Here is a 14,435-nt window from a genome sequence, read left to right on the forward strand (position 1 = left end):
AGCTGATATAGATGTTTCTGCTTCTCTCCTAATATATGGCCTCATTAATCCTCTCCTTCACAGATTTCGTCATTTTGCTGCGTGGACCCCAACAGCATCCTACCTCTTCACCAAGTACCCTTTCTACAAACCATCTACACATTGGATGCTGTGATTTCCAAAGTGCAAGTGTCTTTAGATGAGCATTTCTCCAAAGTAGCTGCTGATACAGACCCCAGTAAATCCTCCGAACTCACCAAAAACCTGCTGCCTGCCACGCTGCAGCTCATTGATGTCTACACAGCCTTCACCAGGTGCTGGTTACACCACATGCACCACAAGAAAAAATATGCATAAAATAACATTAGTCCATAATGGTTAATTTTCATTCAATTTTTGGATGAACCATCTCTTTAAAGTACACAAGTAAACATTAGAACACCAACCAAGTTCTTCAGCACTTCCTGACTGGTTTGCTTGTCATATCTTTGCTCAGATCATACCTGCTGATGAGCCTGCCAGAAGAAGGAGAAAACAAACACACGGAAGCTAAACTGCAGGGTTATGCTGCAGTGTTGTCCATCGGATCCACACGCTGCAAAGCCAATTTGCTTGGTAAGAATTCTGGATAAATTTAAGATATTAGCGGCTTTTATGTGAATTTGAATATCTAATCTAATTTTTGGCTCTGTTTTAACTTTCAGGTCAAGCTGTGATGCAGAATCTGCCGTCAGCTGTTCAGACATTGTGTGAAACATGGAACAACATTCACACCAATGAATTCCCTAACTTTGGCTCATGGGTTAGAATGTTTATCCTTCAGCTCTCTGAGAAAATATTTACTCTCTCACCACTTCACCGTAAACTGACTGGTTCTTTGTCCACAGCGGAACGCCTTTGCCAATGACACTATTCCATCGGAGAGTTACATCAGTGCCATTCAGGCTGCCCACCTGGGGACCCTCAGCAACCAATCATTGCCCTTAGCCTCCTCACTTAAACACATTCTGCTCTCATTGGTGCGCCTTACTGGGGACCTCATTGTGTAAGTCTTGAGCAACCAATAAAACCGACATAGCTGAATAAAAGATTGACAGATGTTAAAGATTACTTGTGTTTTGCTGCAGCACAGAGGAGCTGAACAGTCCACAGGTGGTCCGCACGCTGCTGCCCCTCCTGCTGGAGAGCAGTACAGAGAGCGTGGCAGAGATCTGCAGCACTTCGCTGGAGAGGATCCTGGGTCCTGCTGAATCAGACGCTTTCCTGGCTCTCGTCTACGAGCGCCTCGTCACAGGCTGCTACAACATCATCGCCAATCATTCCGACCCCAACAGGTGGGACCATATGTCTTTTAAGCAAAGTCCTGAACTGCAATCTGAAGGAATCTAGATTAATATGGTTCTGTTTCCAATTAGTGGTCTGGATGAGTCTGTTCTTGAAGAGTGTCTACAGTACTTGGAGAAACAGCTGGAAAGCAGTCAGGTCCGCAAAGCAATGGAGGAGTTCTTCTCTTTCAGGTAGCTCTTGGCTGAATGATATTTCTTTAGAAATCTCTAGAAGCATTTTGCATCAATTTAACACATAGTTTACCTCCCTTTTTTCTTGTAGCGGAGAATTGGTGCAGATCATGATGGCCACTGCCAATGAGAACCTATCTGCAAAGTTTTGTAACCGGGTTCTGAAATTCTTCACCAAACTGTTCCAGCTCAGTAAGTAGCCATGCAACGTCTCCTAGAAATGTGCCGTTTGATTTCCCCCTCTCACACGTCCCATCTGTGTTCATCCCTCAGCCGAAAAGAGCCCCAATCCCAGCCTTCTGTGCCTGTGCGGCTCGCTAGCCCAGCTGGCTTGTGTGGAGCCCACGAGGCTGCAGGCCTGGCTGAAGCGCATGACGGCCTCCCCTCCTAAAGATTCAGACCAGCTGGACACAGTGCAAGAGAACAGGCAGCTACTGCAACTCCTCACCTCCTACATTGTCCGTGATAACAGCCAGGTGGGTGAGGGCGTCTGCACTGTGCTTCTGAGCACTCTCATACCCATGGCTACAGAGATGCTGGCCAGCGGGGATGGGGCAGGATTCCCTGAGCTCATGGTCATCATGGCCACTCTAGCCAGTGCAGGACAAGGAGCAGGACATCTACAGCTACACAGAGCTGCCATTGACTGGCTCATTAGATGGTAAGTGACTTGGATAAAAAATAAAACACAGGAAAAAAATTTCAAATATTTAGTTTATTCATAACATGATATAGTTAAGTAACACCATGACAAGGGAGCTATTTTGCTGAATATTCTTATGGCGCATAAACATTCAAAACACCTTCAAAGTGCACGCATTACATGAAGTTCAGAGTGTGTGCGCATTTGCAGTGCACTCTTTCACTGCTTGATTCAGTCTATTAAAATACATTCAGAATGATCACAAATTCAAGACATGGGGGTTGAAAATGTGTATCATATTTTCCGAACTATAAGTCGCACTTTTTTTCATAGTTTGGCTGGTCCTGTGACTTATAGTCAGGTCCGACTTATCAAAGTTAATTTGACATGAACCGAGAGAAATTAACCAATAGAAACCATTACCGTCTCCAGCCTCGAGAGGGCGCTCTATGCTGCTCAGTGCTTCTGTAGTCTACACTGAAGACATAGAGCGCCCTCTCGCAGCTGGAGACGGTAATGTTTTCTCTTGGTTCTTGGTTCTAAATAAATCGGACTAATAGTCCAGTGTGACTTATGTTTTTTTCCTCATCATAACGTATTTTTGAACTGATGCGACTTATACTCAGGTGTTACTTATAGTCCAAAAAATACGGTATATTTATACCACTTCAAATATTTAATCAATTTCAGTCACAATGGCTCTCTTAACAGTGACTTGCTTCCACCTCTTGACTGTTTTAATTTCACATTTAAAGTGTCTTTTTATTATTTTAATAATTTAAAATAGTATTCAAAAAGTATTTAAAAAAAGTTTAGTATTAAAAAAAAGTATTCAATATTTTATGTTTGATATATCAAAACATTATTTATGCATTTGTAACTGCAGGTTAAATGCATTCATGTCCTGCATTATATATTGTGTAAATACATCTAAATGCCTCTTCAGGTGCAGCTTATGTCTGCATTGCAAAGATGAAATTTGTTGATATTGATTTTATTTGAAAATATTGAAATATTATTTTGATGATGATGAAATATAATTCAAAATTGCACACCCATAATCACAGCAGAAGTACTGCACATTCTCCAAACTCTTAGCAGTGTTTTGTTACTGATTGATTCAGCGCTTTGAATGAATCGTTTGAATGAATGACTCCCTCATTAACTGACTTACCCACACTTGCTGGTAATATAGTATGTTGAAAAGTATGCATTTCCCCCTGAACATTTCTTGTTTGTATAATCAGAAATGTTTTTAAAACATTAATCTCATAACATTATTTTTGCAGTTGTAATTGTTATTTGCAGTGTAATTTAATCTGAGTGGTAGCAAACCCTAAAGTGTATAATTAATTTCTAAATTTTAAAAATCTGACATGAAAGATGATGCATACATCTTTAAAAATAGGCCTTTGTAAAGGTAAATAAAATATGCAGATTTAAGTATGTAAAAACTGATAAAACATTTGATTTAAAACATTGCTTCAGAATAAATTGTTTACTCAACCAAAAATCTAAGTGATGCAGTTTTTTTGCTGGGATTTTTTTTTTATGGAATATTGTCTGCTGATTTGAAAAGTTCACTGTATATTGTAGTAACGAATATAATTTATTACAGCGATGATATTTTGATCTCTTGTTAATCAAATTAAATATTACACATATGTATGTAAGAAAATGTGAATTTTCATTACGTTTAGGTCTTTAATTTCATATAAGGTGGTATTTAAAAGGTCTTAAAAAGTCTGTAGAATATTATAATAGATGCATATTTAAATTTCTAGTGAATGTATAATAATACTACTACTAATAAATAGATATTTCAGAATTATGTATTTTATGTATAGTATATATTATGTAAAATATTTTACATTTAAATAATAATAGTAAATAAATTAAAATCAAGTATAAGGTGCGTTTCAGTGTAAGATCAATTTAAATTGAACAAATATACTTGCATTTAAATGTCAGCATTTTATCAGAAACGCTTTTCGAGTGCATGTTCCCTAGAAGCGAGTGCTTTCTTTTTATTCCTAGAAGAGAATAAAAGGCAAGGAATATAAAAGTTTTGACCTCAGTATGAACTAAAAACTACTACACACAGACTGAAGCCACCAAAACTCTACCTCGATTTCATTGGGTCTTTTACCTCCCAGTTTTATCTAAACCTGACCTTTTCATCTTTTTCTTTCAGTAAAAAATACTTGTATCAGAAGAATGTTGTGGAAAAAGTTTCAGCCAATGTGTCACAAGGCAAGGTGGGTGTTAAGTCCATTTTGATGGTAACCATTTGCACATATTTGTGTCGGACCGTAAGTGAACACTCTTGTTTGCAGCATGCCAGCATGCTGGAGTGTGCCTGCCACATCATTTCCTACCTGGCAGACGTGATGAACGCTTTGAGGCAGAGCAGTGGCCAGGGCTCATCCCAGCTTCTGATGGAGGGAGAGGAGAAGGCGATTGAGGTTGACTCTGACTGGGTGGAGGAGCTTGCCGTGGAGGAGGAAGACTCACAGGCTGAAGATTCGGTCAGGAGACAATCTGCTCACTGCGTCTTAGATTTAAATCTAGCTTCTCTTTTCCAATCATATCTATGAGTTTCTTGTGTTTTAGGATGAGGATTCACTCTGCAATAAGCTATGCACCTTCACCATCACACAAAAGGAGTTCATGAACCAGCACTGGTAATGGACCAACTCGGCATTCCTTTGCTATGCAACAGAAGCGTTCGGAAGCTGTGCTGTGGGTCTTTAATCTCCTGCTCTTCCTCATACAGGTATCACTGTCACACCTGTAAGATGGTGGATGGGGTAGGTGTGTGCACAGTGTGTGCCAAGGTCTGTCACAAAGACCATGAGATCTCCTATGCCAAATACGGCTCTTTCTTCTGTGACTGCGGGGCCAAGGAGGATGGCAGCTGCCAGGTGAGACCGAATACTTCAGGTCATCATGGGAAAAGAGCAACTGCGGTAACTTTGGCTTGCAAATCATTTATTATTGACTGCCATTAGCTCATTTCAGACCTCCCTCAATTCATCAGGGTTTGCAACATTTTATCTTTTGATTTTTTTTTTTTTTGATAATTAAGTAAGTTTGGTAGTATATTCTTCAGATGAATCCGGTCCATTTCATTGTTGTTAAAGGAATAGTTCACCCCCACCCCCAAAAAACGGTGGGGGGTCAAATTATTTGTGGCCCGGCCAACTTGCTGAAATTCTTCAGAAATCAAAAAATATAATATTACAAACTCTACGGCTAGGGCTGAAATGGCAAAAAAAAAAAAGATCTAAATTATTATTATTATTTTTTTTCATCTTAACATTTTGCCGATTCTCAATTTTTAACTAGTCAACTTGAAAATGTAACTAAAAAATTATTCGAGAAAATCCTATTCGAAGTCCATGAGGCTGAGTAAATAATGTAACCATTTTAATGTTTGGGTGAACCGTTCCTTTAATCTTCAATATAGTATTTCCTTTTTTGCTTAATTTTCTAATTAAAAAGATTTTCAGATGGTCATTTCAACATTTAAGCCATATCCACTCATGCATGCCTCCTTGATGGAAACACAAAGCATGTAACACAAATTTGATCCCCTCTTCCCTGTGGTTCCCCCTCCTGGCATAAACATCCTTTGTAATTAAGTCTGAGTAACGAAATGCATCCCACATCCCTGATCTTGGATCTGTATCTTTATTTTACAGGCTCTAGTGAAAAGAAGTCCCAGCAGTGGAATGAGCTCCACCATGAAGGAGTCCTCGGCGTTCCAGAGTGAGCTGCGCATGCCAGAGAGCGCCATCCGTCACCAGAGCTCCTCGTCCACGGACAAGGGTAAAGTCACCATCTGTGATGGCAAAAGCAGCGACCAAGACAAACCTAAGAAGAGCAGCGTGTGTAAAAACATTGAGGGCTGCAGAGAGGATCTGGTCATCCAAGTGGTATGAGAATTTCTTCTCTCTTCGTTCTCTAAATCTGTTTTGATATTAGAAGCGCATTTGACTCAGTGCAATCATTAATTTTCGCAGGCGAGCTCCTCCACAGCAGCCCTGGTCTTGGAGTTGCTCATTTTCCTAATGGACGCCATTCAGACCAATTTCCAGCAGGCATCAGCTGTGGGCAGCAGCAGCCGGGCTCAGCACGCTCTCAATGAATTACACACTCAAGACAAGACGGTTGAGATGACAGATCAGCTCATGGTATGAACCAAACACCTGAAGACTAATTCTAACACACACATCGATACTTGACACGAACCGTGATTTTATCCTCCAGGTTCCCACACTGGGCTCACAAGAGGGTGCATTTGAGAACGTCAGGATGAACTACAGTGGAGATCAAGGACAGACTATCCGCCAGCTCATCAGTGCCCATGTGCTGCGTCGGGTGGCCATGTGTGTGCTGTCGTCCCCTCACGGACGCAGACAACACCTCGCTGTCAGCCATGAGAAGGGCAAGGTAAGGTAACACCAGTTTGTGTCTTCACTACTTCGTTTTTAATTGTGACTACATGGAGGCTGGCTGTGTTTTTTGCAGATCACAGTTCTGCAGTTGTCTGCGCTGTTGAAGCAGGCTGACTCCAGTAAGAGGAAACTGACTCTGACTCGCCTGGCTTCAGCTCCTGTCCCCTTCACAGTGCTTAGTCTCACAGGAAACCCCTGTAATGAGGACTATCTGGCAGTGTGTGGACTCAAGGTAACAAGCGCTGACAAAACTATGAAGGAATTATTTCACAGTTTCCACTGAATCATTTCACAGAGAGATTTAGGAATTATATCACAGGTTTGTTTCCGCTGACTTTAGTCTTGTTTCTCTGCATCACATCTACAGGACTGCCACGTTCTGACATTCAGCAGCACAGGCTCTGTCTCAGATCACTTAGTCCTGCATCCTCAGCTTGCCACTGGAAACTTCATCATCAAGGCCATATGGCTTCCTGGATCACAGACTGAATTGGCTATCATCACTGCTGATTTTGTCAAGGTGAGTAATTGTACTTGTTATGGAACAGCTCATCATTTATTTAAAGTTCTTCATTAACGAAGCTAACCAAAATTTGGCCAGTAATCATAAAAAATTAAAATTAAACATCTTTATTCTTACATTTTCAGTTTTAGAATGTTTTAAAAAATATTTTGTGATGGCAAGGCTGAATTTTCAGTGGGCTTCCCTTTTCAGTTTCACATTATTCCTCAGAAATCATTATAATATGACTATTTAGTGCTCAAGAAACATTTCTTATCAATGTTGACAATAGGTTTTTTATTTAATTTTTTTTGGTAAACAATACCTTTGTAGAAAATTTGATAGATTTTTATTTTGTGATGAATAGAAAGTTCAGATTAGCAGCATTTATTTGAAGGAGAAACACTTTGTAACATTGTAAATATCTTTACTGTCACATTTGATCAATTTAATGAATCCTTGTCGATCAGCTTCCTTTAAAAAAAATCTTAACTGCATCCTTTTGAACAACTTTGTGTAACGATACTTCTTGCTGTATTTCAAATAAAAATAAATTTATCCTCAAAAGTGACAAAAAGTTGCCAATATAGCCATGTGTCATCAGTTTTATAAAAAGTAATGTCCCTTAAATCACTATTTTTTGCAGATTTATGACTTATCTGTGGATGCCCTGAGCCCCATGTACTACTTCCTGCTACCAAGTTCAAAGATCAGAGATGCCACATTCCTGTTCAACGAGGAGAGCAAAAACATCATCGTGATCATGTCATCAGCTGGCTACATGTACACTCAGGTGATGGATGAGTCCAGCAGTGCCCAGAACGGCCCTTTCTACGTCACCAATGTTCTGGAGATCAACCACGAGGATCTGAAGGTTTTACAATGTTATATTTTCCTATATAGTCAGATAGACTGCAATTAGTTAATCAAGTGGACTCAGAATGTATTGAGTGTGACCACGTGCCGAGTTTGTTGTGTGTTTGCTTCACAGGACAGTAATGGCCAGGTGGCTGGAGGCGGAGTCTCTGTGTATTACTCCCACGTCCTGCAGATGCTCTTCTTCAGCTACAGTCAGGGCAAATCATTCGCCGCCACAGTGAGCTGCAGCAACATGGAAACACGGAGACTCTTTACCATTAATGTCAAAGGGTAGGATTCCTCTTCCACTTTTAAATTTGTATAGAAAAGTTCAGTCTTAAAATTAGATTGTGTCACTCTTTCTCTGAAGTGTTTTGTTTTTCTCTAATGTTTGTTCTCTTGCACATGCAGATCTAATGGAGGTAGTAAGACATCTCCAGCTCTCTGTCAGTGGTCAGAAGTGATGAACCACCCAGGCTTGGTGTGCTGTGTCCAGCAGACCACAGGAATCCCACTTGTCATCATGGTAAAACCAGACACGTTCCTCATCCAGGAGATCAAAACCCTGCCTGCAAAAGCTAAGGTCAGTTCCTAGAATTTCCTAGTGGTCCTAAGAAAGTATAGAATATGTATTGTGAAGCTTTGAATATTTTATTGTAAAAAAAAAACAAAAACAAAAACAGATTGATTTCTGTGTTAAATGTGAATCATTTGATGTAACATCTGTTGTTTTGTATTTTTCTTCCCCCCCCTGCCCACCGCTTCTGAGGCTGCACTAATATCTTTGCTCACTTCCTGTGGCTAGCATATGCTCACTAGGGCTGTGCAAAAAATTGCATGCGATTTTCATGTGCACCTCGTCAGTAAAGGCACTCCTGTGATCAGAAGTACATCTCCAGCATGTGTGTTCAGATCAGGGTTGCCAGGTCTTCAAAAAAATCCAGCCCAATTGCTTCTCAAAACAAGCCCAATCGCGTTTCTGGGAGGTTCCCTTATAAAAATTGCGTCCCGGGGTAAAAATAAACATCACGTTATTGGGGTCGCTTCAACCCGTGGACATGATAAACAACCTCAGAGCGGCATTTACTACACAGAGCCATTGTCCACCGACAAGCTATAAAAAATCGCTTTCAAAATCGACAAAGAATCGCCTCCGATTTTCTTTGAACTAAAGCTCTGTGTAGTAAAGGCCAACCAGTGTTGCCAAGTCTGTGATTGTTTTTCATGTCCACGGGTCGAAACGACCCCAATACAAATAACGTGATGTTTAGCCCCTAAAATGCTAATTTTACAGAGGGAACCCCATAAAAAAAAAAAACATATTTTATCGCCCTGAACGAAACGTGATTGTGCTAGTTTTGAGAAGTAATTGGGCAGGTTTTGTTTTGAAAACCTGGCAATCCTGATCTGAACGCACATGTTGGAGACATACTACTAATCACAGGAGTTTTACTGACAATATACGCATGAAAATCGCATTTGTTTTTTGGCACAGCCCTAATGCTCACACTAATTAATTGAATTGAATCAGAATGTTTTGCTCTTATAAACATGAGACGCGCATAATAGTATCCAATTGCAGAGTTGCAGCCCTGATGAATGTAGAAGCACGACAAAAAGCTGTGAGGCGCAATGATCAAAGATGTCCAGCTAGCGCATATTTAGCATATAGAAAAGATAATTATAAAGCAGCGGAGCTCAGATTAAACAGCTCAGAGTAATCATGTCATCTCCATAAGAACGATATGATTGCCAGAACAAATTCACCGGGATATTTGAAAAGGTCCTGTTCACACATTGTCTATTAATGGTAACTTACCTGTAATTTACCAGCACTGTATGTGAGAATGCACATGGGGCTAAACTCTTCCTCAGTATATTCTGTGAATTTGAATTGCTTAACGTCATCTGGAAAAACAGTGTGCATTATCTCACTCGATTTGTAACGTAAATCATTTATAAACTTTTGCCAACACAGGAGAATACGTCAACCTATGTCTAAATATGCCATTGTATTTTACATCGCTATTTCAAAATGAACATTTCTGCACATGTCCAAATATAAAAATGTAATGGATTTAAACATTAGGTGCGTTTATATGGACACTTTTTGCTTCCATCGGATTGAATCCATTCTGATTGATGAATCCTAACATAGTGTTTACATGAATGCTGAATAAAATGATCGGGTTGATGTGCGCGTTTATATGTCACAGGCTTGTGATTGGATTTACTCTTTTGATATGTGCACACTGCATGAATGTACAGAGTTCCCCGCTGCTGTCGCATACTGATTTAAACAGCACACGTCAAATGTATTTACTTCAACCAGGACATGAACTGTTGTGCTGCTTAACGTTACTTAAAAAATTAAACAATTCGATCGAAATTGTAGTCTGATCTGGCCAATTCAATCCGACTGATGTGTTTACATGTGACTCTTTTATTCTGATTATGCTTCTAGTACTATTGCGATCTGATTAGTAGTGTCCATGTAAACGCAGCTTTTGTTTAATCACGCTGTAAAGTGAAACATAACCAGGCTGTTGCTGCCCTCTGCAGGTATTTTTTTTAATCCATAATGTGCTTAAATTGATTGTTCATATTATGTATAGGCATATTACATTATGTATTTTAACAGTGTTGTTCAATACAATTATTTAGTTTCTTGGTTATGATATTTTATTTGAGCAAACTATTATTGCCTCATAGTTAGTTTATATATAAATAGTCATACTAAAGCCTGGTTTTCACTTGGGTCTGTTCATGTTAATAAAAAAATATCAGATTACTCAGTTGTCAAAATAATCAGTAGATTACTTGATTACCAAAATAATCATTAGTTACAGCCCTAGATTAGTTAAAATATTTCTAAATATAACAGCATTGCTTTACTTTTTGTAATTAAAAGACAAATATTTGTAATTAAAAATTTCTTTAAAATTTATTAAAATATTGTCACGTTCTAGTGAACCAGGTATTTTTGTCTCATCTCGTGAGCTAAGTGTTTTGACACACCCATAGTGTTGATAAGCAGTGATATAGCTCTTAATTTTCCAAGTGTATGAAACCGCTTTCATTCTTCAGGTCAACCATATATTCATAAAAATAAAATCAGTTTGAATAAAGAAAGCAATAGCTTTGCCATAGTATCCTTTCAAATGTTTAGGTTGCCGCAGGCACTACTTTGCATGTGCTGCCCCGCCCCCAGAAAAAAAAGTCAGGTTTAGGAATTTTATTTTTATTTTTTTGCTTTAACCCCTGCATTAAAATCACCCAACCAGATTTAGTACCAATACCAGGGTAAAAGAGGCTGGAATGGGCAAACTTTTGTGTACAACAAATCCTAATAGTGCAAACACAATAATCGATTCTCTCTCTCTTCCCCTAAGATTCAGGACATGGTTGCAATCCGTCACACAGCAAGCAATGAGCAGCAGCGCACCACCATGATACTGCTGTGTGAAGATGGCAGTCTCCGTATATACATGGCCAACGTGGAGAACACGTCCTATTGGCTCCAGCCCTCCCTTCAGCCTAGCAGTGTGATCAGCATCATGAAACCCGTCCGCAAACGCAAGACAGCCACAGCCAGTGAGTCACCCACATTTGCTCTGACTAATCACATTGTTTAGTGATGTTTAGAGAGATTTATGTTGCATTTTGTGTTTCCTCATCAGCCACACGCACATCCAGCCAAGTTAGTTTCCCTGTGGACTTCTTCGAGCACAATCAGCAGCTGACAGAGGTGGAGTTTGGAGGCAATGACTTGCTGCAGGTCTACAACGGACAACAGATAAAACACCGTCTGAATTCTACAGGGATGTATGTGGCTAACACCAAGGTAACAAGTGTGATTCCAGCTACAGTATAATTTAGAAATGATCATTAATGGGTCAAAGACATTCTCACTTTGAGTCATTCATGTTGGTTCCTGTCAACAGCCTGGAGGTTTCACAGTGGAAGTGGTGAACAATAACAACTCAATGGTGATGACTGGAATGAGGGTACAGGTGGGCACTCAGGCCATTGAGCGTGCTCCTTCTTACATTGAAATCTTTGGGCGCACCATGCAGCTCAACCTGACACGTTCCCGCTGGTTTGACTTCCCTTTCACCCGCGAGGAAGCCCTTCAGGCAGACAAGAAGCTCTCCATTTTCAGTAAGAGCCCATCAGACAAAACAAAAAGAAAAGAAAAATGCATGCATTATTCGAAAAGTGTAGATTAAATAAAAGAAACATTTATTAAATAATATTAGTTAAAAAAATACAATTGCATGATTTTTTTTAATTCAGAAAATTATATTGTGAAATAAAATGAAATTAATAAAATTATAAGTGTGTGTCATAAGTTTTAAAAAATAATTGACACTTTTAATATATTTATATATGTAATTTATATAAGTGAATAATATATACTTTTGTTTTTAAAATGTAATTCCATACATTTCAGCTTTTAACATAAGTGGTGATTATAATGAATAATTCTGATGTTTTTTGTTTCAGTTGGTGCTTCAGTCGACCCAGCAGGTGTCACCATGCTGGACTCCATTAAGATTTATGGCAAAACCAAAGAGCAGTTCGGCTGGCCAGACGAGCCCCCCGAGGACTTCTCCTCAGCTGCAGTCAACAACGTGTGCAGCCCCAACCTAAACCAGAGCAATGGCACCGGAGACAGTGACATCGCCAGCCCCATCACAACAAGCGGCACTGTACTGGAGAGGTATACTTTTCTCCTACGGCTGGGTGCTCTGATTTCAACCTATTAATGAATATGATTTCCTGTAGAGAAAATGTCTTCTATCTCTCTTCATTTCACTTTATTTACTGCATTTAATCTGTATTATTGTCTCAAGAGTGCCCATAATTGATGTCAGTTAACGTAACTGAAACGAAGAGCAGAGGAGAGAGAAGGGATTGGGGGAGGGGGTGTGCGTGACGTGTCCAGTGCATGGCTGCCATCATAATGACCTCGTGCTCGCATGCTTGCGTTTCCTGTGTTTGACATACAAATCATTTTTACGTGTTTCTTTTCTGTGATCCTCACACATTTTTCTTTTTCTTTGCTCCCTAAAACAATAAAAAAAAAGTTGTGAAACTGAGTCCTTATCAGCCTTGGACCGGTTAGTAATCGCCCTTTCTCTGCTTGTGTGCATGGTGGTTAGCTTGTGTGTGTGTGTGTGTGTATATATATGTGCGAGAGACAGCAGTCAGACTGAGCTTGCTCTGGTGTAGATCATACAGGACAATTACAGCATTTATAAAGACATTAGTAATCAACATTTGTGATTTACTCTAATGCTTTTAACTCTGATATTGTGTTATGGTTTGAATATGGCAGTGCTTTGAGAATGATGTAGAATTGGATTATGTTAGTGTGGACTGCTATAATTTTAATGTTATGCACCGTTTTCCCTCTCTAACTGTTGTTTGATCTCTAGGTTGGTGGTCAACTCAATGGAAGCTCTAGAGAGCTGCTTTGCTGTGGGTTCCCCCAATGAAAAGGTGAGGAAATCTTGTTCGCTTTACGTTTAAGGATATCAAAAGTACCAGTACCAGGTGATCCGAAGTTAGAATGCATTTTTAAACCATGCCTTAAACCACATTAACATTGCTTTACACCAAATACACAAAAAGTGTTATTTTTAGTAACGCATATAACATATAACATTTATGTTCTATTTCAGTTAACAAACTATTTTGAATAGTTTTAATGCAAGATTCCAGCACTGCTTTTTGCTTGGTGTGGGGGTTCAGATGGTTTTGATTTGACATTTTTCATTTGCTTGTGATTTTTCAATACCTAAAATCTATAGGAGAAAAATAAAGCTGCTGCTCTAGAGTTGGCCACTCTCCTCCTGTCCATCCCCACTCCTTCTGGAGTACAGCAGCAGACCAAAGGCCTTCTGGCTAGTCTGCACACCAGCCGCACAGCCTACCACAACCACAAGGTACCAACATGATCGCTACTGATCCTGTATTAGACTTGAATCACCATATCGTTAAGCTCAGCTTTCTAACTGGTGCTTAATGTGTTTAGGATCAGTCTCTGCTTAGCAACGCAGTACAGTGTCTGAACAGCTGCAGTAAAGAAGGGAAAGAGCTAGACCCTGATGTGTTCCAGAGACTGGTGATCACAGCCCGCTCCATCGCCATCATGAGACCTAACAATCTTGTGCACTTCACAGAGTCCAGACTTCCTCAGTCAGACACCGGTACACCCATTGAATCTCTTAGACGTTCATCTTCATGTCCTTTTATGTGCCTTTTCATAAAGTCAGTGTTTCTTCTCTTCAGATGTAGGTGATGATGGGAAGGATGGACCGAAGCAAGCTGATACGGAGAGTTGTAGCTTCATCATGCAGCTGGTCACTAACTTCTGGAAGCTTCATTCTCTCAAACCCAAGAATGCTTTTTTGGCTCCCGCCTGTTTGCCAGGTACATAGTCACACAGTGTTTATTGATTTGAGGCACAC

General features: G+C 39.8%; 1 protein-coding gene across 15 annotated transcripts in view; it reads left to right on the forward strand.

The window, feature by feature from the left end:
• LOC128011145 (E3 ubiquitin-protein ligase UBR4) overlaps nt 1-14,435 on the forward strand; it is a 47,656-nt gene that overhangs the window by 12,460 nt on the left and 20,761 nt on the right. For 9 of the 15 annotated variants that reach the window (XM_052593272.1, XM_052593276.1, XM_052593277.1 and 6 more), the window contains 29 exons: nt 64-293; nt 476-594; nt 684-781; nt 867-1,024; nt 1,107-1,313; nt 1,395-1,496; nt 1,588-1,688; nt 1,770-2,157; nt 4,334-4,397; nt 4,476-4,667; nt 4,753-4,823; nt 4,916-5,108; nt 5,844-6,077; nt 6,165-6,335; nt 6,412-6,594; nt 6,673-6,831; nt 6,967-7,119; nt 7,748-7,975; nt 8,093-8,250; nt 8,371-8,542; nt 11,352-11,553; nt 11,640-11,803; nt 11,904-12,120; nt 12,466-12,682; nt 13,050-13,082; nt 13,401-13,464; nt 13,776-13,910; nt 14,000-14,174; nt 14,257-14,397. In XM_052593272.1, the coding sequence (XP_052449232.1) occupies nt 64-293; nt 476-594; nt 684-781; nt 867-1,024; nt 1,107-1,313; nt 1,395-1,496; nt 1,588-1,688; nt 1,770-2,157; nt 4,334-4,397; nt 4,476-4,667; nt 4,753-4,823; nt 4,916-5,108; nt 5,844-6,077; nt 6,165-6,335; nt 6,412-6,594; nt 6,673-6,831; nt 6,967-7,119; nt 7,748-7,975; nt 8,093-8,250; nt 8,371-8,542; nt 11,352-11,553; nt 11,640-11,803; nt 11,904-12,120; nt 12,466-12,682; nt 13,050-13,082; nt 13,401-13,464; nt 13,776-13,910; nt 14,000-14,174; nt 14,257-14,397 (4,729 nt within the window). The remainder of the gene's footprint in view (nt 1-63; nt 294-475; nt 595-683; nt 782-866; nt 1,025-1,106; nt 1,314-1,394; nt 1,497-1,587; nt 1,689-1,769; nt 2,158-4,333; nt 4,398-4,475; nt 4,668-4,752; nt 4,824-4,915; nt 5,109-5,843; nt 6,078-6,164; nt 6,336-6,411; nt 6,595-6,672; nt 6,832-6,966; nt 7,120-7,747; nt 7,976-8,092; nt 8,251-8,370; nt 8,543-11,351; nt 11,554-11,639; nt 11,804-11,903; nt 12,121-12,465; nt 12,683-13,049; nt 13,083-13,400; nt 13,465-13,775; nt 13,911-13,999; nt 14,175-14,256; nt 14,398-14,435) is intronic. The other 6 variants (XM_052593281.1, XM_052593283.1, XM_052593278.1 and 3 more) reach the window with 3 other exon arrangements.

Source organism: Carassius gibelio, chromosome B23, assembly GCF_023724105.1.
Source record: "Carassius gibelio isolate Cgi1373 ecotype wild population from Czech Republic chromosome B23, carGib1.2-hapl.c, whole genome shotgun sequence".
NCBI classification, from domain to species: domain Eukaryota; kingdom Metazoa; phylum Chordata; class Actinopteri; order Cypriniformes; family Cyprinidae; genus Carassius; species Carassius gibelio.